This window comes from Malania oleifera, chromosome 2 (genome assembly GCF_029873635.1).
Source record: "Malania oleifera isolate guangnan ecotype guangnan chromosome 2, ASM2987363v1, whole genome shotgun sequence".
Taxonomy (NCBI): domain Eukaryota; kingdom Viridiplantae; phylum Streptophyta; class Magnoliopsida; order Santalales; family Ximeniaceae; genus Malania; species Malania oleifera.
Genome location: NC_080418.1, coordinates 67,923,438 through 67,949,871, shown reverse-complemented (window position 1 = coordinate 67,949,871; position 26,434 = coordinate 67,923,438). Strand labels below are relative to the sequence as shown.

The following is a 26,434-nucleotide window of genomic DNA, read 5'->3' as shown; positions in this document are numbered from 1 at the left end:
TATCAAATGAGGAAAAGGTTAAAAATATGAGATTTATTCACAAAATTAGAGTTAACAAAGTTAAGTTTGTACTAAAAAAGATGAAAAATAGGAAAGATATGGGACCAGATAACATCCCAATTGAAGTTTGGAAATGATTAGTTGATAACAGAATTATATGGTTAACTAATTTTTTTTAATACAATTATAAAAACTAAGAAGATGACAAATGAATGAAGGAAAAACACTTTAATATGTATATACAAAAATAAAGAAGATATTCAAAATTGTAATAACTATCATGGAATTAAACTTATGAGTCATACGATGAAACTATGAGAAATGATAGTTAAATAGAAATTAAGGTTAGAAACGAAGGCCTCAGAAAATCAATTTGGTTTTATGCTTGAAAGATCTACCTTAGAAGCTATATATCTTTTAAAAAGATTAATGGAAAAGTATAGGGAAAAGAAGAGGGATTTGCATATGATATTTATTGACCTTGAAAAAGCATATGATAAGATACCTAGGGAAGTTCTACGATGGGTTTTAGAAAAAAAAAATGGTGCATGTAGTAGGTATACTGATGTCATTAAGGACATATACGATGGAGTAAAAACAATAGATGGAGAAATTAGAAAATTTCCAATCACCATAGGTGTACATCAAGGATCTGCTTTAAGTCTTTATCTTTTTGCTTTAGTAATGGACCAATTGACTAAGAGTATTCAAAAAAAGATTCCATGATATATGTTGTTTGCAAATGATATTGTATTAATTGATGAAATTAGGGACGGAGTAGAGGTTGAGTTAGAATTATGAAAAGAAGCTTTGGAATTTAAAAGCTTTAGGATAAGTAGAAATAGATAGAATATATGGAATGTAATTTAGTAATGATGGGAGGAATATTGGAGACAAAGTTAAACTTGATGATGAAGAAATAAATAACACTTGTAGATTTTGATACCTTGAATCTATTATGCAAGTTGAAGGAGACTGAAGATGATGTAATGTATAGAGTTAAAGCAGGATGGGTAAAATAGAGAAGTGCTTCAAGTGTGCTCTGTGATCATAGAATACCTTTAAAATTGAAAGAGAAGTTTTACATGACAGCTATAAGACCAATTATACTATATGGATCGAAATGTTGGACGACGAAGAAACATAATATCCAAAAAGTAAAAGTTGCCAAGATGAAATTGCTTAAATGGATGAGTGATATAACATTGAAAGATAAATTAAGGAATGAATATATTCGCAGTAAGTTAGGTGTAGCTCCTATAGAAGATAAGATAAAGGAGGGACGACTCAGATAGTAAGGACACTTGCAACATAGTCTACATAGTGCACCAGTAAGGAAGAGTAAGTTAGTTACTGTGAGGGGGCAGTAGAAGGGGTAGGGGTAGACTTAAAATAACTTGGGAGGAGATAGTGAGTAAGAATTTAATATTCTTGAATTTGTCAAAAGAAATGGTACGTGATAGCATAAATTGGGAAAAAATGATTTATATAGCCGACTCCACTTAGTGGGAGTTAAAGTTTGATTTTGTTGTTGTTGTTGTTGTTTATAGAAATTAAGAAAATTTATAAAATAAGCTAATATTTCTGTAATTATTTAAAAATAAAAATAAAAAGATAAAATTATTTTCACAAATGCAATATTTTAGTATTGTTTATTTTTTATATTCATGTTGTATAATTGAAAAATTAACTTACAAAAATTTAAAATAACAATTATTTTCACAATGGCCCATAATTTGTTATAATTACTTTCGCGGACACAAATTCAAACTGCCATGCTTTGGTGAGGTTTTTTAATCATACATGTCACATAAATGTGTAATTGGAAATTGATGGTTCCCTTTCTCCGGCCGCTTCTATTTCTTCCAACTTTCAGAAGTCTCTGCCCTGCTGTGCGCAGCCATCGCCGGCTATGGCAAAGCCAGTGAAAGGAACCGTAACACCACTGTCCTCCATTTTCTCGGCAGAAGAAGCCCAGAAGGCGGCGAAGCGTGTGCAGGACGCCGTGGCCGACAGCCAGAGGGAACTTGGCCGCCTTCGCGACTTCGTTGCCGACAACACCAACCTTGTTAATCTTGTCCAGCGTCTACCGGATGAACTCCACCATGACATAATGGTAACCCAATCCGCACCCCATTTTACAGTATTCATGCCCAGATATGCTTCACATGCATCTGTATATGAATAATTTTGCGCGTATATGAATAAGGTGATGTTTTAATTGCTGTTGGCCAGGTTCCGTTCGGGAAAGCTGCGTTTTTCCCTGGCCGATTGGTTCACACCAATGAATTTTTGGTGAGTCTTTCGTTTTGATCACTTAATTCTGTTTTTTTTTTTTTAAGAACTATTATATATACACACACATATATTATTTACTTAAAATTGTTCTAAAGTTCTAGAATTTAGTTTCTTTTACATAGACATGGAAGATAATTAGTTTTTTTTTTCTTTTTTTTTTTGTTGGATTTAGTCTGATAATGGAGAAAAATATTTTATGCCCCGTTGAAAAATAACTTATTTTTTTCAAATAATAATTTATGACTAGCGTTAGGACTGTAGAAGAGGAATCTAGAGAATTTCCAATCACAATAGGTGTACATGAAGGTTTTACTTTGAGGCTGTATCTTTTTGTTTTAGTGGTTGATAAACTCACTAGGAATATACAAAATGAGATCCCTTGTTGAATGTTATTTGCAAATGGTATAGTTTTGATTGATGAAAGTAGGAGTGGAGTGGAATGTAAGTTAGAACTTTGGAGTACCACTTTAGAGTCTAAAGGTTTTAGGATAAGTAGGAATAAGATAGATATGAAATGTTATTTTAGTAATGTAATGAGGAGTGTTGGAGAGAAGGTTAAACTTGATAATCAAGAAATTAATAAAACTAGTAGATTTCGATATCTTGGATCTATTATGCAAGTGAAAGGGAAATTGAAGAGAATGTAATACATAGAGTTAAAATAGGTTTGGTAAAATGGAAGAGTGCATCAAACGTCTTGAGTGATCATAGAATACCCTTAAAATTAAAAGTAAAGTCCTATAAGAAGGCCATAAGACCAGTATGCTTTATGGATTAGAATGTTGGGCAACTAAGAAACAACATGTACGAAAGGTGAAATTTGCCGAAATGCAAATGTTAAGGTGGATGAGTGGTATAGAATTATAACATAAATTAAGGAACATGCATAGAGGCAATATACTAGGCATGGCACTAGTCGAAGACATGATTAGGGAGGGGTATCTTAGATGGTTTGAGCATTTCAAAGACAACCCTCGTAGAGCACTGTAAAGAGGGGTGAGTTATTGATTGTTTCTGGTATGAAAAGGGTTAGGGGTAGACTTAAAATAAGTTGGAAGGAGGAGGTGGGGTGGGGAAGGATTTAATAGCGTAAGATAGTAGAAGAAAATGCTCTCTATGAGGTTAGTTGGCGGAAAAAGGATTCATGTAGCCGACCCCACCTAGTGGGACTTAAGACTTGTCGTCGTTGTTGTTGCAGGTATATGGTATGATAGATATACTTTTTAAATAAAAAATTCATGTCAGTACAGAGTAGCTTCTATATCGGATTCACACTGAATATCCATGAAAAGTAAATAAATCCAAAAGAAGAAAAATGGGGCCTTACGTATCACTCTTTTATAACAAGGCCAGGATGTTATTATTATTATTATTATTATTATTATCATTATTATTATTTTTTGGTGTTTTCTCATTTTTGAAGTCTTGTAGTATGTGAATGACATCATACAGAAAATATTCAACTGTTTGAGATCCATGGAAATAAGATTTTCATTTGTTGTATCATGTATGAGTATAATATGCAATGTCTTGAATAGATTTGGGGAAACCACCCTAAATTGTGCAAAAATTTGTTATTATTATCTCTATCAGCTGGATCTGGATTACAAGCAGTTTAACCTTTATAGCCTTTTCTATTTGTAGCTAATCCTGTCACTGTCACCTTAACAAAAATCAAAAATGAAAATATGGTTATTTGAGTCATGTTTCTGACAAATCCGATGAATTTATGGTAGATATGCAGTTTTATTTTTTCAAATTGTAAACTGTTCCTCCTTGGGGCAGATTGATTTGCAGTTAGTGGTCATTATTTAAAATATCTTTGCCATAATTTAGCCATTTTGTTTTGGCCTTTTCTGTGACAGCTGAAATGTTGTCTAGATTGGTGATGATTTTTAATGATGAAATTAGTAGTTAATTCTATTTTCATGTCACTTTGGCAATTCTTATGTGTAATTCAGATGCTGCCATCCATAGTTGTTAGAATCTTACAATTCACGATTTGAATCTTATGCTGTGTGTGAGCACTGGTCTGCTAATTTGGTGCTTATGTTTCGATGTGTCATTAAAATTCAAAGGTTGGTTTTTCATTAGTTTGTTCAAATATTTATCAGTTTCCGAGTTATTTTATTTTTATTTTTTATTTTTAATTAGAGAAAGCATATGCATGAAATATGGTTTTTTTTATTGTTAATAAATTTCAAAAGTTCAATTCTTTTTTATTTTCTCTTGATTCCATCTAAAGTTCATTTTTTTATAAAAAATTTTCTTTGCTCTTTACTTTTTCATTGTATAGAGAAATCATACACATGAAATATGAACTTTTTATTGTTAAAATTTAAGTTTGTTTTACTATTTTGTTTGTTGTATGTATATCAGTATATGCGTGTCATTTGAAATCAGTTATGGAAATTTTTACTGAATCTTACAATTCAATTTGATTCTCTGTTCCCATGATGGGGGTTTCATTCATGATTTGAATCATGATTTGACAACTAAGCTATATTCTTATCATTTTTCTGACTCAAAAGTGTACTGACAAGTTGAAAGCTGTAGCTAGTTTGTACTTTTTAAAATGTGAACTATATTATTCTAAAATATATCTTCATTTATATTTGAACAATGTGGGAGTTGCAGGTTTTTTTTTTTCTCTTTTTTTGATTAGTGGCTTAATTACAGGTTCTACTAGGAGAAGGTTACTATGCTGAAAGAACATCCAGACAAACTATTGAGATTCTAAAAAGACGAGGGAAGGTTTTGGAATCCCATGTTGATTCACTGAAGGCTGTGATGGAGGATCTTAAAGCTGAGGCATCCTTTTTTGATACTACAGCAGCTGAAGCAGCAGTGAGTTTCCCCTTTGTCATTTGTCTGCAAATACTTGCTGAAGTGTTTTTTTTTAATTTATTTATTAAACAAGTTATCTATGGATTTTTTAAAATCAAAGTTTGGTTTAGCAGTATGCTAGTATCCAAATTTTGTCAGATGGCCAAATGTTCTTTTCATTAGATGACAAAAGTAACACTGTTGAATAATTATGGTTCTAAGAGTTTTGAGTGTTGGGATTTGGCTCCTCTAGCCTCTTGCCAATCTAATGTTGCTTGTGGCTCTTCTGTGATTTTTTTGAAAAAAAAATTATTTGATTGTGAAAGTGTGGAGAAAACTTTGTATATCATTTTGGGGGTAAAGATATGTAAATTTGAGTAATGCCGTGCAATCAATAGGAAATAAGTGATGCCAAATTTTAGGGCTTTCCAAGCACAAGCATGTGCACGTGCACAAAAGGAAGATGCTTTTTTTTATATTTTTTATTTTTTTTATAGTAAAAGAAGAATTTCATTAAAGGATTAAGAATATACGACTAGGATAATAACACATTCCTTAACAAAGGGAGTGTTTGGTAAGATTAAGTGTTAAGTGCTGAACATTGAATTCAATTTTGATTTTGTGAACCAATTCTGAATTGAACTTGGATTGGTCATTGAATCTAAAATTCGAATTATTTTGATTATTTGGTATCAAATATCTGAATATGTGTTCTTTTTCAATTTTAATGTTCTCAAGGTTTAAGAGTATAAATATTTGATAAAATTAATGAGCAATTACATAAGTTAAAGTTTTTATTTAGTATAAATAATATTTTCTTGTCATATATTTAATTAATAAGTATAAATAAAAATAATATAATTTATTATTGTACAAAAATAAAGTTTATTATTTTACTTTTAATTACTTGGGTATTGAGTTTTTTGTCATTTTCATTTTTTATAAGGGATACAATAGGAAAAGAGACTTCTTAATCTGAATTATCAGAGGAATTTTAAGAAAATTCTGAGCTGCCACCAAACACTTTGATGTCTAACTGATGTAGCCTTTGTTTAAAGGCCATTCAGATAAAACAAATGCCCCCATAGTTTGGAAAATCCAGATAAAAACGAAGAAACTGGAAAACTAAAAAAAGATGAATAAAACCAGCACAAATTGACAATCCAACACATAACACCAATTGCACTGAATATAAAAAAAGCTCACCCCCTTAAAATTCCCCTGCCCCACATGCTAAAGAGAAGAAAAATAATGTATCTTTTCCCAAACCAGCAAATGTGACGATTTCTTCCCTAGAAAAATATGTGCATTATGCTCCATCCACAACCCCCAAAATGCTGCAGAGAAAGCACATTTCCAGAGCGTTGCCCTTTCCTTTTCCTGCCAAAACCTCCAAAAGAAACTGCCAAAAAGTCCACCGCCTCTAAACTCACCCAAAATTCACCTAAAATACCAAATAGCTTATTCCATGCCCTCCAAGCATAATCACAATGCATAAACAAATGCAATGCAGATTCTGAACAGTGAATAATTAAAACAAAGAATACAGATGTTTGGAGATAGAGGCTTCAAAGGTCTCCTGACTTGCAGCAAATTATTGGTACTAATTCTATCAAGTGCAACCGACTAGATAAAAGCCTTGATTTTAAGGGTGACTTTGGCCTTCCAAATGGATCTATAAAGAAGAAAAGATGAGTTATACCTAGTTAGAAGTTCAAAAAGGGATTTGCAAGAATAAACCCTTGAAGGATTCAAAAACCAAGACAAACTATCTTCCTCCAAAAGAAAAAATGACAGTTATTCAATAAGACAATCAAAGAGGATAGCTCTACGATCTCCTTATTGTTCAATAGTCTACGAAAATGGAAATCCCAAGAAGGCAAAGGACCAACTGGATCAACAACAAAAGAAGACATAGAACCATCCTGCCTTGAGCTCAAGCAAAAGAGGCATGGAAAAGAGGTGGAAAAATCTACATTCCCTAACCAAGGATCTTTCCAAAAATGGATATTACTACTCCTTCCCACCATGAGTGTAATGGAGGGAATGAAGAGGGGATAACTCTGAGAGATAGCTCTCCACAAACACTCTAAAGAACATCTAAATCTCAAATTTGTATCCACCCATTCTCTTCTAATCCATACTTTCTTTTAACAACTATATGCCATAGGGAAGAATTCTCTAGTGGAAACTGTCAAAGCCATTTAGCCAGAAGAGTTGTGTTTTAGACAGCAAGTTTCCAATACCCAACCACCCTCTCGTTTAGACCTACCCACCACTCCTCAACTTAACAAATGATCCCTAAAAATCCATCACCCCATGACCACAAGAAGTCCCTCGTTGTCTTCTCAATCTTTCTAGCAACCCCCACCAGAATCTTAAAAATTGAAAGAAAGTATAAAGGGATATTAGAAAGACAAGCTTGGATGAGCGTAATTCTACCACTAAGAGAAAAAAAGCACCTTTCCACCCATCTAGTCTCTTAGAAACCCTTTCCACTTCAGGATCCCAAAAACTTACAGATCTAGTGTTACCCCCCAAAGGAACCCCTAGGACAGTGGCCAATTCAAAGCACTACAAAACCACCTTTGTAGATCACTCCCTAACACTCTCATCAGGCATATTGATAGCCGCAATACCACTCTTCCCTATATTAACCTTAAGCCCAAAAAACCTTTTTGAAAACGTGGAGGATACCTAAAATATTCAAAAAGGAGGGTCAATGATTCTCTAAAAAGAAGTTAGCATCCTTAGCAACTTGAAAGTGCGAGATTTTGACCCCCTCTCTCCCCACCTCCAACCCTTTTACTGAATCTCTATCCTCAACCCTATCCACCATCCTACTCAAAATATTAGCCACTAAAACAAACAAAAACAGGGAATGAGGGTCACCTTGCCTAATCCCTCTCGTAGCCTTAAACCAAGATTTAGAATTGCCGTTTACTAAATCGAGTACTTCACATTATGCAAACATCCTCTAATCCAACGCCACCATCTCTCACCAAACCCCTTTCTTGTAAAAATCTTATCCATAAAATTCCAATTCACTCTATCATAAGCTCTCTCAAAATTCAACTAAAAAAATGAGTTCCTTCTTCTTACTTATCTGAATATCCTCAGCAACTTCACTGGCATCCATAATTTGCCTACCCTCGACAAACGCGTTCTGAGCCTTAGAGATAGTTTCATAGTCTTATCAATCAGCCTATAAACATTGGAAACTAGGATAATAGGTCTATAGTTTGACATCTTGATGGATTTATTCTTCTTTGACACTAAAGTTATGAAAGTGGAATTCATACTCTTACTTAAATCCCATTCCCATAAAATTCATTAAAAGCCTTAAGCAAGTCAGCCTTAACCACCTCTCGACAATCTTGGAAGTAAGCAATATTAAAACCGTTATGCCCTGGAGCTTTATCCCTCTCCATTGCAAAATCCATGACTCTCACTTCCCCTTCCTAAAAGAGTTCTCTACAACCAAGCTACCTCATCGACAGACAAAGTGTCCCAATCTAAACTGTCAACCTTTGGTCTGCTATCATCCTCCTCATAATACAAATTAGGATAAAAATCAGTGATTTCAGAAGCAATTTGACTCGAATTGGAGATAATATCCCCCTACCACGTCGAACTCCCCAATCAAATTCTTCCTCAATTCCCTAGTAGCTGTCCTATGAAAAAAAAATCGAGAATTACAATCACCATCTCTTATCCATTTAAACTGTGTCTTTTGCCTCCAACTTCTCATTTCTTTGAAAATCACCTCCTCCAATTCATTCTTCAAAGATACTCTTATCATCTCTTCCTCCCTCGAGACAAAAATATGTTCTTCCTTCCTATCTAACTCAGGCAACTCTCCCAAAATACTATCCTTTCTAAACCTAAAATCCCTAAACATCCCTATTCCATTCTTTCAACTTCTCTTTTAACCTCTTCAATTTTTTCATGAATCTAAAACCTTCTCACCTTCTTTCCACATCCTCATTACAAGAATGCTTGATTAAGGGTTGGAAGGAATCATGATCCAACCACATATTTTCAAACTTGAAAGGAGTAGGACCCCAAGAAACCTTCCTCGATTCCAACATGATGGGAAAGTAGTTAGAAGTAGGCCTAGGTAAAATAGATTAAGAGAGATTTGGGAACTCATCTTCCCATTCTGTGCAAAATAGGAATTTGTCGAGTTTGTTTGCCATCGCTCTAGCACCTCCCACCGACCATGTAAACTTTTAACATGATCAAGAGGGACATCTCTTAAACCACAATCCTTAATAAGGGAATCAAAACTCTGCAAAGTAGTAGTAATCCTATCACCTGCTTTCTTCTCTTGGAAAACCTCACCACATTAAAATTACCTCCCACTATCCACTCAGGAGCACAAAAGCCAAACACATAACAGAGCTCATCCTCAAAAAACTCCTTGGGGTTGGTCTAGAAGGAGCATACACTGAAAATACCCATAATTGGCCTTGGCCTTTCACTTCAACTAAGATAGAAAGAGAGAAAAAACCTACTAGACTATCCTACTTAAACAACAAGGCGTGTCTCATAACACCAAAATACCACTCGCTGATCCCCCCGGCCCCGCAAGTCAACATTCTCAAGCTTAGTCTCCTAAATCAAAAAAATATCAAAAGAATATCTAAGTTGGACCTCTTCAGTTAACTCCTCTTTCTAAAATCTCTTAGACCTCTAACATTCCAATTGACAACTTTCATAATTTCACTTGTTTCCCTCCCCCATAATTGATAGAAGAAACCATATCCTTTAGTTGTATTTGAACCTTCTTCTTTTTCCGTTCATAAGTTCTAGGACTCATTGGAAATTTCACCTTGTCCTTAACTGGACTAACTAATTTTAGACCCAGGTCCTCAAGGAGTTTATTTGCATCTAGAATGTCTCTTTCACACCCCTAGGCCTATACCGAAAGTGCTACCCCCAGTAGAACCTTCCTTGTGGCATAAAGTGTTAGAAGTAAGAATGAATTGAATAGGAAGGGGAAGGATACCTTTTGGAGATTTGTACAAATTAAGACCGACCACAGGAATAGCTGCCTTTTCATCAACCCCCCCCAACCCCCCAAAAAAAATTTACAGAAGGAATATCAACAAAGTCCATTGTCTTAGGGTTAGGCTCAGGGAATCCTCTTCATACAAATTTAAATCAGCTCTTAATTGATTGACCAACAATTCCTTCTAAAAATCACAAAAGCTGCTTGAGTCATCCTCCATATCATAGTTGTCAAATCGAGATTTGAATTGTGAATCGAAATCCCAATTTCATGAATCTAGAATCGAGAATTGAATCAAATCGTAAGATTCGTTGCAAAAATTGAAAAATCAATTCCTAATGACTTGCATATATCTAAAGCAAGTTAAATAGTAAAATACATTGAAATTTCAACAAATATGGATCATCCATGTTGATAATTGGAATGGCGCTTGCCTTCAAAGAAAGGTTTGTAGGTCTAAATCCTATCATTATACATAGATTGATATAAAAATAAAAGTAGCCATATAAGCAACCTAGACCATGATCTAACCATTCCACCTCTATCAAGCATCAAGTTAAGCGAATTTCTATGAAACTATAACACTTGTTAGGCGACTCAGAACTAAAACACCAAGTCTAAGAGTTCAAGATACACTAAAAAGTAAGATAAGGACACGAAAACAGTTTTTAAAAATTGAAATTCGTGCTTATGGTGTACGTTTACATGTTTAACAATAAAAAATTCATTTGTATGCTTTCTTTAAAAAATAATTAGGAGAGGAAACAAGAAAAACTAAATGAAAAATTGAATTTTATGGATTTTAAGGGAATGAAGGAAGGAAAAACAATTAAAATTTGAACTTCATGGTGTTTAATAAGAAAAGTCATTTTTAATGCATGGGCTTGCTCTAATGACTAAAACGAAGATAAAGCAAATAAAAAACTCAAACAAAACTTACTACAATGGGTCGATAATGTGCTGAACATTCCTCGGATTTTCCTCCATCACCTTGTCTAGACATTGTGCCTCTGAGTCTTCTCCCTTCAATTTACCTTGAGAGCTTTGCCCGAGCTCCCTTTCTAAATTTTCCCCTAATTCCAATCTACCAAGCTTACCCATCTGGTCGCTAGAAAAGGGACCCGAATCATACAGTCTCTTTAGTGCCAAAAGGTCTCGAATCTACCTCTTGGATAGAATCTGATGCTGCAATATTTTTACCCTTTTCAACCCATTTGCTAACAACTCTTCTCAGTCTATTGTAGATTGGCCCAAGGCGTCGATCCCCATTACCAACGTTTGGAAAGAAGTTGCTCCCAAATCGCTCGGAAGTTCTCCTTTCCTTTATTAGAAAATCTATGACAACTTCGCTTAAAGAGTGGTTGCTCAAGAGCCTCTGAAAGCATTCTGCTTGTCCAACTTTTGCTCACGATGAACAATGTTTGTGGAGCCACAATTAGTGCAACTCATGCTACAGTATCCTTCAAGGTTGATAGACAACTTCATCAAGGCTTCCATAAACTTATGCCATTCTTCATTCTGATTCCCTTTGACCTCCAGGAGAAAGCTTTTCAATATAGATAAACCTGCCCTTCTCATTCCTCCTCAACTTGATTCAAATCCTGCCTCCTCTTCTAAAGAGAGCATTCCCCTGATGCCCAGTTGCTGCCCCTAGGGGACCAGAACAAATCACCCCCAGGGATCTCAAAATCCATAAAAACTCCTTTTGCAGTAAGATAAATGAGAAGAATCTCCCTACAAATTCAGAAAGTCTTGAGTGTTGTACTATCCAATCGATTAGCATTAAAAATGTTCCTCTCAATGTTCACAGTAGAATGTCCACTTGTCTCAGCCCCATCCCCCATAATTAGTAGGATTAGTTGACGGAAGAACATGACCAGACAGCAAGTAATAAATCAGCAGATGAACAGAAGTCAATTATCGAACCACATCCAGTAGGTGACTATCAGAAAATAATCAGTCAGTGAGGACAAACAGACACAAGTCTTCCCTATACTGGTAACATGATCCCATTCTCAAGTCTTCCCTATAATGGTAGTAGTGGAGGAGTTTCTCACTGGTCCAGACTCCCTGCTGCAAGTGCTCAGATTTCTGGTGATCTTCGGACAGTATCTGAAGGCCCAGGAAAGGTTTGAGCAGTCTCAGAAGGTCCAGGAAGGTTGCTGTATGGGAAGAGAGTCGATAGAGTCAGTGAAGTCCGAAGGTGCAGGAAGATTTTTATAAGAAGAAAGCCTTCCGACAGTTGAATGGTGGTTGGTGAGAGAGTTGATAGGTTGTACTCTGTCGCTGGTGAAAGTTGAAAGAGCCCTGATGGTCAAGGATGGCAAGTATGGAGACACATGAGTCTGGAAAGGAAGATTGTTGGAAGTTGAAAGGGATTTCTGGTAGGTTGAATAGACGTAGGGTTTGGTTGCTTTGGATATATGGGGGCTTCAGTTTGGTTTCTAGGCTAGGGCAACAAGATAAAGAGGTTTTCAGAAGATTTAGGATGAAGATGATCGATGAGCCTCACCATGCTTGCTTTCAGAAGGTGGGAGATGTCGGGAAGAAAGCATCGCGAAAGCCCTTTTGAGATGTTCATGAACTTCGTCCAACCATTGACTTGTTAGATTCATGTTGTAAGCTGCGTGCAATTGTTGGATTGGGGTGACAATTTATGATATAATTGTCATGAGTTTTTCTATGGTTAACTATTTAAGTTGGTAAATGTGATCAATTGATAATTTTATACACTTAAGATTCATAAATGCGCACAAAAAGAAGATGTTGATGAACTTCCTCCAACCATTGACTTTTTAGATTCATGTTGTAAGCAGTTGTTGGACTTGGGTGAAATTTTATGATACACTTATAATGAGTTTTGTTATTGTTAAATTTTTGAGTTGGTAAGTGTGACCAATTAATGAATTTTATATGCTTAAGATTTGTATTTAGTCATGATAAAATTGTGTTCCACAATGCCTTTTTTCGCCTTCAAATTTTCTCAAGAATTTAAAATTGAAATTTTCTGGACAGGCAGCTCTGCCACCTTCAAGTGCTTTTCTATTAACACCCCCCTACCACTCATCCCCTAAAAAAAATCTTCAAATCAAGCAGAGGAGAGCAAGATATTCATCCCTAGAACGAGCAAGAACATCCAGCCTCCCTTTTGATCACAGTATATTCTTTCATTGGTCTTGGCACCATTTTCTTAAACAGAAAGATTAAGTGTTCGTATGACCATGATGAACAGACTTTCGATCATATTGCCATGCCCAACCAAGTAAGATGTGGTGAGCATCCTTTGGCACCACTGCACCAAACTGTATATTTAAATGAATTGCCAATTGAAGACCTTGTCAAACGTCTTGAAGACACAAGCACATCATTCCCTTTGTTGAACTAAGGGATGTGATAGGGTTGTGGGTGTTTCTCAATCTCGAGTTCAACTCATCCTCCATTTCTTGTGCTATTAGATTCTCATTATTGCCACTATCAACTATTAAATTGTAAAGTTTCCCCTTGATGTCCAATGCATTCGAAAAATGTTCTTTTGTAACCAATCTTCACCCATTTGTGGCTGGAGGAGTAAGCATGGACCTTCAAACAACAAGCATTTCACCTATCTCATCACCTTCAATCCCTTTTTTTTCCCAGTTATCTTCGTGCCCAGTCTTGTAGCGACACTCATCTGTACCAACAATTTTTAGTTCTTGGTTTTCTGAAAAATTGACTTGTCCTGGACTTCCTTTCTGGGCATTCATTTGATCGACGTTCTTACTCTGAACACCTGTAGCACGTAATAGCATTCTGGCTCTGTGGGTTAAGAGGGCTGATTTCTGTGTCTAATATCTGTTTGGACTGTAGGTGCTGCCTTTATGTTTCTTCGGGGCTGTGCTGCTTGAAGAAACTCTAGCCCATGGATCATGCCCCAACCTCTTCAATGTATTCCACATTTTTATGCCAATTGAGCTTCAGCCTTTAAAGGAAGCTGATGGGCATCACTTACTTTGGAAGGTCATCAGTCGAAGACCATTTATGTATCAGCTTACCTTCTGAGATTTTGTTTCAGCAAGACTGCTCCTTAGTGTCAATTGATGAAACTCTTGCACATACTCTTTCACTATCCTCCCATGGTACCCATGTTTTTGCACTTTTTGGTGCAAAGTTGCTCGTACTCCAATGATGGAATTGTGCCTGGAGCTTCTTCTTCATCTTATTCCACTGTCTGATCTTCCTTTTGCCTCGATAAGTTCATTATCATTTTGGTAATACCTTCACCATGTAGGAGCAGCTCCTTTAAATTTTGTAGCCACAAGCTTGACTCTCTGATCTTCTGGAATATCTTTGTACTCAAAGCAGCTCTCTGTCCAGGGAGTCATCAGGTTCCACGTCACCATCAAATTTTGCAATGTGGACCTGGACACCATATTCTTTAAGAGTTTCAAAGACTTTGTACTATACGTTTCTCCCACCCTTTCATTGTGCTGAACATGCCTAGTGCAGAACTACTTGCATTGCTGGATCCATCACTTCCATGCCTTCATGATTCCGTCTCCTTCCATTTCCTTGATTGTTTGAGTCAAGAACAAGCTCTATAAGGGTTCTAATTTGTTATTGTAGTTCATGCAACATCTTCACAGTTGCATAAGTCCTGGCTCTTCAGCTGCGGTTCCCATCTATAAAATCCAAAGAAAAACCTGCTCTGATACCAATTTGATGCAGTGGCATGGTGGAAATGCACTCTAGGATATAGTGGCAAAGAGAGATCTTCTTGTGTGGAAACACAGCTAGTGGAGGCTATGTTTTACGAGCCAAGCTTGTTCAGGGCATTGTGCTTGTTTTTGTGACTGCTCGCCTTGTGTATGTGGGGTGGGTAACCGTCATGTAAATAGTGATATAGGTTTTATTCATTGAGTGCAATAATGCCTAAGTGTAAAATGGGAGTATGAATCCTCGGTCAGTGACTCAGTGTTATGCTTCCTAGTGCCAAAGCTAGAATAATGTAGAAAGCTCTTTAGGAGAGGGTGAGTGTTCAACAGTCATTGTATAACTCACTAGCAGTTGTAAATGTGTTTAGCCTACTTGCCTCCCTTACTAAACACATGTTGCCTATGGAGGTGTTAGTAATGAATTGTGTTGCTTTACAATTTACTATGGGATTCTCATTTGCTTAGATGATGGTTTATTGATTCTGCTTACTTTGCATTCGATGGTTGTGAATCTGTTCTTGTGATAAACTGCTGCATACTTTTACTAGTTAAGCAAGAGTGCTAAAGCTAGTGCCACACGGCCCTTCAGAAGGTGTGAAGTGTTCAGCCTGTAACACTATGGAAGGAGCCACTAGGTGAAGCCTCAGCCCACAGTTCCAAGTTCTTAGGAAAATACTGAACAGGTAGAATTGATAACGAAAATGGAAAAGGAAAATTCTGTATTACCTCATTATTTAGGCTAAGATAAATATGACATTATACATGACTGTGCCTAGAAAAGGAAAATTCTGTATTACCTCATTATTTAGGCTAAGATAATTATTACATTATACATGAATGTGCCTAGGGAAATGACTATTCTCGATTACCATGGTCTCTGACTTCTCTAGACTAAACAAAAAACCTTTTTAATGAACTTTGAAAGTAAACCTGGACTTAGGAAATACACATACCTAGATGACCAGAAGTCAACAACTAATAAATATTATAGCAACTAACAAAAGTAACCATGCTTTATTGGTGCATGCGGCACTGCATTAGTCTTGCAGCAAGAACAATAGCAGAAACATTTATCACTAGGCCTAGGGGAAATTTCATTCTTTGCACTTTTCTTTTAATTAGTCAAGCAATTTCAGCCTGCATTTTATGTTAAACACTAAAGAAGCATGAAAATAAATTATTAATTTTTTATTATGCTTATAATTTTTTAAAATTAATTCCGCTTGTGATGCACTTAATGTCCTAATTTTTTCACACACAACCGGTCCCAAGCTCGGGTTAAGGAGGAGGGTTGTGTTAGGTAGTTGACTGCCAATGTAAAATTTGTCAAATCACTATGATATGAATCCTTATGGAATATTTGCTGGGGCATCCCCTATGAGCAACGCGTTGCACTTGAACCACCCGGGTGTAGCGAAAAGTGGGCGAGGGTGGGCTAGGTTGTCGCCCCAAAGTGACGTGCCATGTCGGTGCCCGGGTACGGTGTCAAATATGCGAGGGTTCCTGCTTTATTCTGGACGTGGGCAGGTAAAGACGTTAGTTCAGGAAACTAGGATTAGATTAGCAACTTGGAATATAGGGACACTTACGGGTAAAAGCATGGAAATTGTGGATATAATGATTAGAAGAAGAATTAATATAATTTGCCTTCAAGAAACTAAGTGGGTGGGGGAGAAAGCTAGAGAAATCGATAAATCAGGATTTAAACTTTGGTACACTGGAAAAGAAAAACATAAGAATGGAGTAGGCATTATTATAGACAAAAACTTAAAAGATAGCGTTGTGGATGTAACTAGAGTAAGTGATAGAATTATAAAAATCAAGATGGTATTAGGACAAGAGATAATAAATATCATTAGTGTTTATGCTCCTCAAGTTGGCTTAGCAGAAAATCTTAAGAGACAATTTTGGGAAGATATGGATAGTATTATACAAGGCATACTAGGGACTGAGAAAATATTTATAGGAGGAGATCTGAATGGATACATTGGAAGAGATAATAAAAATTATGAGAGGATACATAGAGGATATGGATATGGAGACAAAAATGAGTCTGGGGAGATGATCTTATACTTTGCTATGTCATATGATTTTAGTATAATGAATACTTGCTTTAAGAAGAGAGAAGAACACTTAATAACCTTTAAAAGTGGACAAAATAGAAATAGATTTTTTTTTTTTTTAACTAGGAGGGTAGATCGTTTATCATGCAAGGAGTGTAAAGTTATTCTAGGTGAAAGCCTAACCACACAACATAGAGTCTTAGTGTTAGATATAGGCATTAAAAAATGGAAGAAAAAAGATAAAATAAACCAGTGTAGGAGAACTAGATGGTGGAACCTAAAAAGAGAAAATATTAGAAAATTTAAAGATAAAATGATCAAAGATGGAGATTGGACCTCAGAGGATGGGATAGATACTAATACTCTTTGGAATAGATTAGTTAGCTCTATTAAAAAGATAGTAAAAGAGATTTTAGGTGAATCAAGGGGAAGATTCTCGAATAGCAAAGAAAGTTGGTGGTGGGATAAAGATGTACAAAAAATCATAAAGACAAAAAGAATTTGGTATAAAACGTGGCAAAAATGTAGAAACAGAGATAATTTTGAAAAATATAAGGAGATAAGAAAAGATGCAAAAAAGGCCGTTAGTGAAGCTAAATATAGATCATTTAATAATTTGTATGATAGATTAGGTACAAAAGAAGGGGAAAGAGATATATTTAAACTTGCTAAAGTTAGAGAAAGGAAGAGCAAGGACTTAGGAAATATAAAATGTATAAAAAGTGAGGATGATATTGTCTTGGTTAAGGACGAAGATATTAAAAAAAGGTGACGAAGTTACTTAAGTAAGTTGTTTAATGAAAACCAAATAGAGAGCTTAAACTTAGAATTGCCAAATGAGGAAAAAACTAAAAATAGTAGATTTATTCGCAAAATTAGAGTTACAAAGTTAAGTTTGCACTAAAAAAATGAAAAACGAGAAATCTATGGGGACCAGATAACATCCCAATTGAAGTTTGAAAATGCTTGGGTGATAACGGAATTATATGGTTAACTAATTTATTTAATACAATTGTAAAAATTAAGAAAATGTCAGATGAATGGAGGAAAAGCACTTTAATACCTATATACAAAACTAAAGGAGATATTCAAAATTGTAATAACTATCGTGGAATTAAACTTATGAGTTATACGATGAAACTATGGGAAAGAGTAGTTGAACAAAGATTAAGGTTAGAAACGAAGATCTCAGAAAATCAATTTGGTTTTATGCCTGGGAGATCTACCACAGAAGCTATTTATCTTTTAAGAAGATTAATGGAAAAGTTTAGGGAAAAGAAGAGGGACTTGCATATGATATTTATTGACCTTGAGAAAGCATATGATAGGATACCTAGGGAAGTTCTATGGTGGGTTTTAGAAAAAAAAGGGTGTATGTTGTAGGTATACCGATGTCATTAAGGATATGTACGATGGAGTAATGACTAGTGTAAGGATTATAGATGGAGAAACTAGGGAATTTCCAATTACCATACGTGTACATCAAGGATCTGCTTTGAGTCCTTATCTTTTTGCTTTAGTGATGGACCAATTGACTAAGAGTATTCAAAAGGGAGTTCAATGGTGTTTGTTATTTGCAGATGATATTGTATTAATTGATGAAACTAGGGATGGAGCAGAGGTTGAGTTAGAATTATGGAGAGAAGCTTTGGAATCTAGAGGCTTTAAGATAAGTAGAAATAAAACAGAATATATGAAATGTAATTTTAGTAATGATGACAAAGTTAAACTTGATGATGAAGAAATAAATAGCACTTGTAGATTTCGATACTTTGGATCTATTATGCAAGCTGAAGGAGAAATTGAAGATGATGTAATGCATAGAGTTAAAGCAGGTTGGGTAAAATGGAGAAGTGCTTCAAGTGTGCTATGTGATCAGAATACCCTTAAAATTGAAAGGGAAGTTTTATAGGACAGCTATAAGACCAGCTATGCTATATGGATCGGAATGTTGGGCGACGAAGAAACATAATATCTAAAAGGTAAAAGTTGCCGAGATGAGGATGCTTAGATGGATGAGTGGTATAACATTGAAAGATAAATTAAGGAATGAACATATTCGTGGTAAGTTAGGTGTAGCTCCTACAGAAGATAAGATAAGGGAGGGACGACTCAGATGGTATGGACACTTGCAACGTAGGCCTTATAGTGCACCTGTGAGGAAGAGTGACTTAGTTACTGTGGGGGGCTGTAGAAGGGGTAGGGGTAGACCTAAAATAACTTGGGAGGAGATACTGAGTAAGAATTTAATATCTTTGAATCTATCGAAAGAAATGGTCTATGATCGCATAAATTGGCGGAAAAAGATTCATATAGCCGACCCTACTTAGTGGGAATAAGGCTTGGTTTTGTTGTTGTTGTTGTTGTTATAATTATTTAATATTACTCTTAATATTCTGCTTACAATGACACTTTGTTCTTTGCATATGATAAAATATACCCATTTATAAAATTAAATTATTCACTTGTAAAATCTCATTTGCCCCTTATTGTACTTTTGTTTGTTTTCTTTTAATATATTTTTTCTTATCCAAGAAGACACGTGACAAATTTAATAATTCACGCACTAATAATTAAAATTGGACTAACTTTAAATAAAAGCAAGTTTATAAGTAAAAAAAAAAAAATTAGAATCTCTTATGATCCTTGTACAATATGCAGATATGGCACAATACTTCTTAAAACTCGTAGATCAATATGTTTTTCTATAAATGTGTAGAATTTTAAAGGAACTTGCATTGCCCTTGTGTAATCTGTTTAGAAATTATATGTGTATTGTCATTTTTGACAAAATCAATAAAAAAAAATGTTCATTTAGATTCAAGGAATGTTCATATAAATGTGAGTGTTACCAATAGGTTCTTGTCTCATGTCTGAAGTTATTGTTAATCGGTTGCCTTTATGCTTGTTCTAAATTTCTTGATCATACTTCTAAGCTGTGTTTCTCGTCATTGCCTCTTATGGTGATTTTTTGATGTGGCTAAATAGTTCAACGTGTTTTCAACTTGTTTTGTGGCATTCCTCACTGCATGTTTAGACTACTGATATTGATGTTTTCATTGTGCTTAATACAGGAGGGTCTTGTAGAGATAAGAGAAGAATTTATAGAGGAAAATTTTTCTGGCACTTTGCCTAACTCAGGTAAGCTTCCATTTATTATTTTTTCTGTCAGTTGCTTGAGTTTAAACTTTAGACTGCTGTGGAAGAATTTAAGAACATGGATTATTTTATAATTACATCAGCAGTGTGAATTTTATTGGTTTCTGAAACAAGTTACACTCTCCATGTGGTGGTCAGCATTACATCAAGGCGAAGTATTTTATAGAAATAGGCGGTGTTTGACAAAATTAAGCATCAAATACTGAATGCTGAATCAAACTCTGAATTTGTGAACCAGATTCATAGCTTCGCTGAACCACTCAATACCGAATCATTTAGTCTATTTGTTATTGATCTATTAAAACATCTGAATACATGTGTTATGAATTTTTAACCCTTTTAACATTATGAACTGATATTTATTTGCGTGTAAACAAACATAATGCATCTTACAAATAAATGAAAAAGAGGTAAAAAATATCTAAATATTGTTCAGAATTATAGGTTGCTGGAAGAATTTCTCTAATTGTTTTTAAAGTTACAAAAAAAAAATAAAAAAATCAAGCAACAGAGTTTTAATTGATCCAATTGCCTCACAGAGAAGCACTGCAGCTGGTTCTGGAAAACTTCAGGAACAATTAAAAATTTTGAAGAAAGCCAGGTCCATTTGAGACTCTAGGGTGAAGCCCCACACATATAATAAAATAAAAAAAATGAAACTTTGAACCTCAAAAAGTGAAATTGAGAGTCCCAATTTTGAATTGCACAAGCGGTGTCCTAGAGAAGGGTGAAGAGACCTCCAATTAATTGGTTATGACCAATTAGTACCTTTATCCTTTAATTAATTGAGATATTTCCACCTTGGACAAAATTGGGTGTGTACAACTTTAATATGGATCATTTAAGAAATGATGTGGCTCAACAAAGAGCATTAGTGTTAAAGCCCACGTTAATCATGTTCTAGCTCAAGAAATTTCTAATCTTGTTCCAGCCCAAGAGGTTACTAAAGTTTGTGAAGTAAAGCCCATTTTGATGATTCTTTGAGGCTATCCAAATTGGTTGAAGGAAAATTCAAGGCCAAGTTGTCATTTTTTTTTTTTTTAAATTGTTTTTAGCAAAAGAAGAAATTTCATTAGAAAGAGAAGAATTTACAAAGACGAGAATAAGACATACAACAACAACAACAAGCCTTAAGTCCCACTAGGTGGGATTGGCTACATGAATCCTTTCCCTCCAATTCACCCAATCTAGAGCGTTTTCCTCGATTAGATTAAGGGCTATCAAATCCTTCCTCACTACCTCATTCTAAGTTATTTTAGACCTACCCTTACCCTTTTCATGCCAAAAACAATAACTAACTCACTCCTTCTTGTAGGTGCTCTACTAGGCCTGCGTTTCAAATGCCCAAACCATCTAAGCCGCCCCTCCCTTATCTTTGTTTTCAAGCGGTGCTATTCCTAAATCATTGTGTATATGCTCATTTTTTACTTTATCTTTTAATGTTAAACCACTTATCCACCTTAACATACGCATCTCAGCAACTCTCAATTTTTGTACATGCTGTTTCTTAGTTGTCCCAACATTATGAACCATAAAGCATAGCAGACCTTATAGCTGTCTTATAAAACTTTCCTTTTAATTTTAAGGGTATTCTACGATCACACAACACACCTAATGCACTCCTCCATTTTAACCAACCTATCTTAATTCTATGTACGACATCTTCTTTAATTTCCACTTCAGCTTGCATAATAAATTCAAGATTTCTAAATCTATCAATGCTATTAATCTCTTGATTATCCAGTTTAAGCTTCTCCCTATTGCTACTACTTACATTACTGAAATTACATTTCATATATTTTGTTTTTTTTCTACTTATCCTAAACCCTTTAGACTCTAATGTGGCTCTCCAAACTTCTAGTTTAGATTCCATTTCGTTTCTACTATCATCATCAACACGATATCATCTACAAACAACATACACCAAGGGATCTCATTTTGGATATTCCTATTCAGTTCATTAATTACTAAAGTAAAAAGATAAGGACTCAAAGTAGAACCTTGATGTACACCTTTTTGTGATTGGAAACTCTCTAGAATCTCCTCATATAGTCCTAACGCTAGTCACTACTTTATCATACATATCCTTAATAACCTCCATATATCTACTGCAAACTCCATTCTTTTCTATTACCCACCAAAGAACTATCCTAGGTACTCTATCATAAGCTTTCTCTAGGTCAAGAAAAACCATATGCAAGTCCTTCTTTTCCCTAGACTTTTCCATTAAACTTCTTAAAAGATAAATAACTTTTGTTGTTGATCTTCTAGGCATACAACCAAATTGATTATCTAAAATCTTCGTTTCTAATCGTATTTTATGTTCAATTACCCTTTCTCATAATTACATTATATGACTCATAATTTTAATTTTCATAATTGTTATTACAATTTTGAATATCACCTTTGTTTTTGCACAAAGGTACGAATATAGTTTTCCTCCATTCTTTTGGCATTTTCTTGGTTTTTATAGTAGTGTTGAATAAGTTAACCAAATAATTCCTTTATCTCCTAAACATTTCAAACTTCAATTGGTATTTTATCTGGCCTATAGATTATCCACTCTTCATCTTTTTTAATGCCATCTTAATTTCAAAGACTCTAATTTTGTGAATAAATCTCCTATTTTTAGTCTTCTCCTCGATTGTCACTTATAGGTTCAATATTTCATTTTGGTTTTCATTAAACAACTTATCAAAGTATCTCCGCCACCTCTCTCTTTTGTCTTCTTCTCTAATTAAGACATTATCATTCTCTTCCTTAATACATTTTACATCACCTAAATCTTTACATTTTTTTTTTTCTCTAGCTCTATGTTTAGTTTTATTGATAGTTGTTTTACATTTTTTCTCGCTTCTTTATATTTTTCAAGATTTTCTATATTTCTACAATTTTGCCATATTTTATACCAATTTATTTTTGTCTTAGCGATTTTTTGAACTTTTTAATCGCACCACCAACTTTCTTTATTACTTGAGTATCTTCCTTTGGACTCACCTAAAACCTCTTTTGGTATCCTTACGATAGAATTTGCCATTTTATTCCAGACAGTATTTGCATCAACCTTATTTTTGAATTTTACTGTGTTATCTCCTTTCAAGTTCCACCATCTAGTCCTTTTGTGTTGATTTATACTACTCTTTCTCTTCCATTTTTTAATAAGTATATATAGTACTAAGACTCTATGTTGTGTAGCTAGATTTTCACCTGAAATAACTTTACAATCCTTACAAGATAGACGATCCCCATTCTTAGTTAAGAATAAATCTATTTGGCTTTTATTATACCCACTCTTGAAAGTTATGAAGTGTTCTTCTGTTTTTATAAAACAAGTATTCCATATAATCAAATCGTAAGATATGGCAAAATCTAAGATTGTATCACCGGCCTCATTTTTATCTCCATATCCATGGTCTCCATGTATCCTCTCATATCCTATATTATCCTTACCATTGTGACCATTCAAATCAGCTCCTATGAATGTCGTTTTAGACATTGGTATCCCTTGTAAAATACTATCCATCTTCCCAAAATTACCTTTTCAGATTTTATACTAAGCCTATTTGGGGAGCATATGCACTAATGACATTCACTATCTCCCGACCTAAAGCTATCCTGATTTTAATGATCCTATCCCATATTCTTTTAACATCTACTACATTATCTTTTATGTCTTTATCTACAATAATACCCACTCCATTTTTATGTTTCTCTTTACCAGTGTACCAAAGTTTAGATCTTGATTTTTCAATTTCTCTAGCTTTCTCTCCTACCCATTTTTTCCCTTAAAGGCATATTAAGTTAATTTTTCTTCTAAACATTATTTCCACCAATTCCATACTTTTTTTTTGTAAGAGTCTCTATATTCCAGGTTGCTAGTCTTATCTTAGTTTCTTGAACTAATTTATTTACCCTCACCCTTTATACTAACCCGGTCTACTTCCTTGATCTAGGTGAATTTGGTAAGAACTCATGATAATAAATCAAAAATCTGGGAAAATCTATAAAAAAGAAAGAAACTTAAAAAAAAAAAAAAACTTTGAAATATAATAGCAAAAAATTTCTCCAATCTCATTGAATTTCCTAAAAACTCGCTCCCTAAAGCAACCTAAGCGAACGCACCATAAAGAAGCCCAACAATGAATCTTCTCCCCAACTAGTTGCCTACTCAATTTTATCCCTGAAAAAATCCGTGCATTTTGCTCCAACCACAAACCCCACAGAACTGCAACTATTCCACACTTCCACAGAGCAGTCCTATCCTTTTTCCTTCGGAAGCCCTCAAAAGAGATGGCCAACAATCCATTCATCATCACTGGACAAACCCAAGCTTCTCCCAACACCCCAAATAAATTATTCCAGATGCTCCAAGAAAAATCAGTGTAAAAACAAATGAGGAGTCGGCTCAGAATTTTTAAATAACAAAGAACATAAATATCTGGAGATAAGGCCTTCAAAGGTCTCGTAATTTGCAACAAATTATTAGTATTTATTTTATTAGCACAGACTGCAGTTAGCCAAATGAAAGCTTTAATCTTTGGTGGAGCTTTGGCCTCCAAATACATGAAAATAGAGGAAACAAGAGTTGGAACGGGTTGAAAACTTGGAAAAATATTTACAAGAATAAACTCTTAAATGATCCAAAGCCCAATACTGAGTATCCTTATCTGAAGATAGATGACAATTATTCAATAATGACAACAAGGAAAGTTTCATCATCTCTCTATCATTTATAGATCTTTTTAAATGAAAGTTCCAAGAAACCAAACCCAAATCGACCACAAAAATGAAATCATACTATCTAGCCCTGAGCTCAATCGGAAGAGGCAAGGAAAAGATGTGGATAGAACATCATTCCCCAACCACAGATCTTTCCAAAAATGAATCTAAGAACCCCTCCTCCCAAAAAAATTAGCGTGAGGAGTGAATAAGGGATAACTATAAAAAAAAAAAAAACGTTTCCATGGACTCTTTGAAGAACATCGCAAACTAATGGTGGTATCCCACATCCAACCCATGCTTACTTTTTAATCACTTTATGCCAAAGGGAATTTTCTTCTAAAGGAAAACACCATGACCATTTAGCTAGGAGAGATGTTTTTAGACACCAAATTTCCAAGACCCAGCCCTGCTTCTGTTTTAGACCTGCATCCCTCATCCCACCTAACTAAATGATCCGAAAACCCTCAATTCTTGACTGTAAGAAATATCTCATTATTTTCTCAATCTTATTCGCAATCCCCACTGGAATTTTAAAAATAGACAAATAATATAAGGGAATGCTAGATAAACAAGCATGGATAAGTGTATTTCTGCCCCCAAGGTAAAAAAGTGCCCCTTTCCAACCATCCAACCTCTTGGCCACTCTTTCCACCACCAAATTCTGAAAATCCATTGATTTAGGATTCCCCCTATAGGGACCTCCAAGTAAGTCAAAGGCCACTCCAAAAGACCACACGCCACCACTGAAGTCCGCCTCCTCACATGCTCAAGAAGCATATTAATATTGGCTTGATCACTTTTTTATTTTCAGCCCCTACACCCTCTCAAAAACATGGAGGATACCCAAAATACATCTGAAAGAAAGCCTATGATCCTCTACAAAGAAAATACTATCATCTGCAAATTGAAGATGAGAAACCACCACACCCTCTCCCCACTTTCAAACCTTTCACCGATCCTTGATCCACAGCCCTATCCACCATTCTACTCAAAATATCAGCTACTAGGACAAACAGAAAAGGTGAGAGTGGGTCCTGCTGGCTAATGCCTCTAGAAGACCTAATCCAAGACTTAGGTTCCCCATTCACAATGACGGAGAACCATACATTAGATAAACAACCTTTTAATCATTGGCACCATTGTTCACCAAAACCCTTTCTTGCAAAAACTTGTCCATACAACTCCAACTAACTCTGTCATAGGTCCAAGGCCAAGTCATTAGCAAGCACTACTGAAAACTCAAGAATTGATGATGGTGGGGCAGCTAAGTTAACAGCAAGGTGGGTTGCTAGAAGCTGTGAAGCTGTTGGAAGAATGATTGATGATGGTACTGAGTTGCTTAAACCAGGTCTGCTGGGTACATGGGATGGAGGCAATGGGGTTCGCCAGTGACAAAGTATAAAATGATTCCTGAGCTTTGGCAACAATCTCTCTCTAGATAGGTGGGTTCTCCAAGAAGAAAAGATTCACACTAGCGGGGAGTCTCATGGTGATCTCAGGAAGTAAAAGGTGAATCTTGTTGCGGAGTACTCTCACATAGTTACTGGGGGTATAGCCGGTATACAAAGGAATTCTATAGTCACTGGGGGTATGCAAATGAATTCCCAGGACACTGCTTGGCAGATTAGGGCTGCTTCAAAAGTTAAAGGGTTCGAGTGTGG

The 26,434-nt window shown here is 35.2% G+C and overlaps 1 protein-coding gene across 2 annotated transcripts in view; it reads left to right on the top strand.

Annotated features, from left to right (window-relative positions):
• The first annotated feature begins 1,772 nt into the window (after positions 1 to 1,772).
• Positions 1,773 to 26,434, top strand: part of LOC131148614 (uncharacterized) — a 42,477-nt gene continuing 17,815 nt past the window's right edge. The window contains exons 1-4 of one of the 2 annotated variants that reach the window (XM_058098449.1): positions 1,773 to 2,116; positions 2,236 to 2,295; positions 4,978 to 5,145; positions 19,967 to 20,033. In XM_058098449.1, the coding sequence (XP_057954432.1) occupies positions 1,913 to 2,116; positions 2,236 to 2,295; positions 4,978 to 5,145; positions 19,967 to 20,033 (499 nt within the window). In that variant the 5' untranslated portion in view covers positions 1,773 to 1,912. The remainder of the gene's footprint in view (positions 2,117 to 2,235; positions 2,296 to 4,977; positions 5,146 to 19,966; positions 20,034 to 26,434) is intronic. The other variant, XM_058098450.1, reaches the window with a different exon arrangement.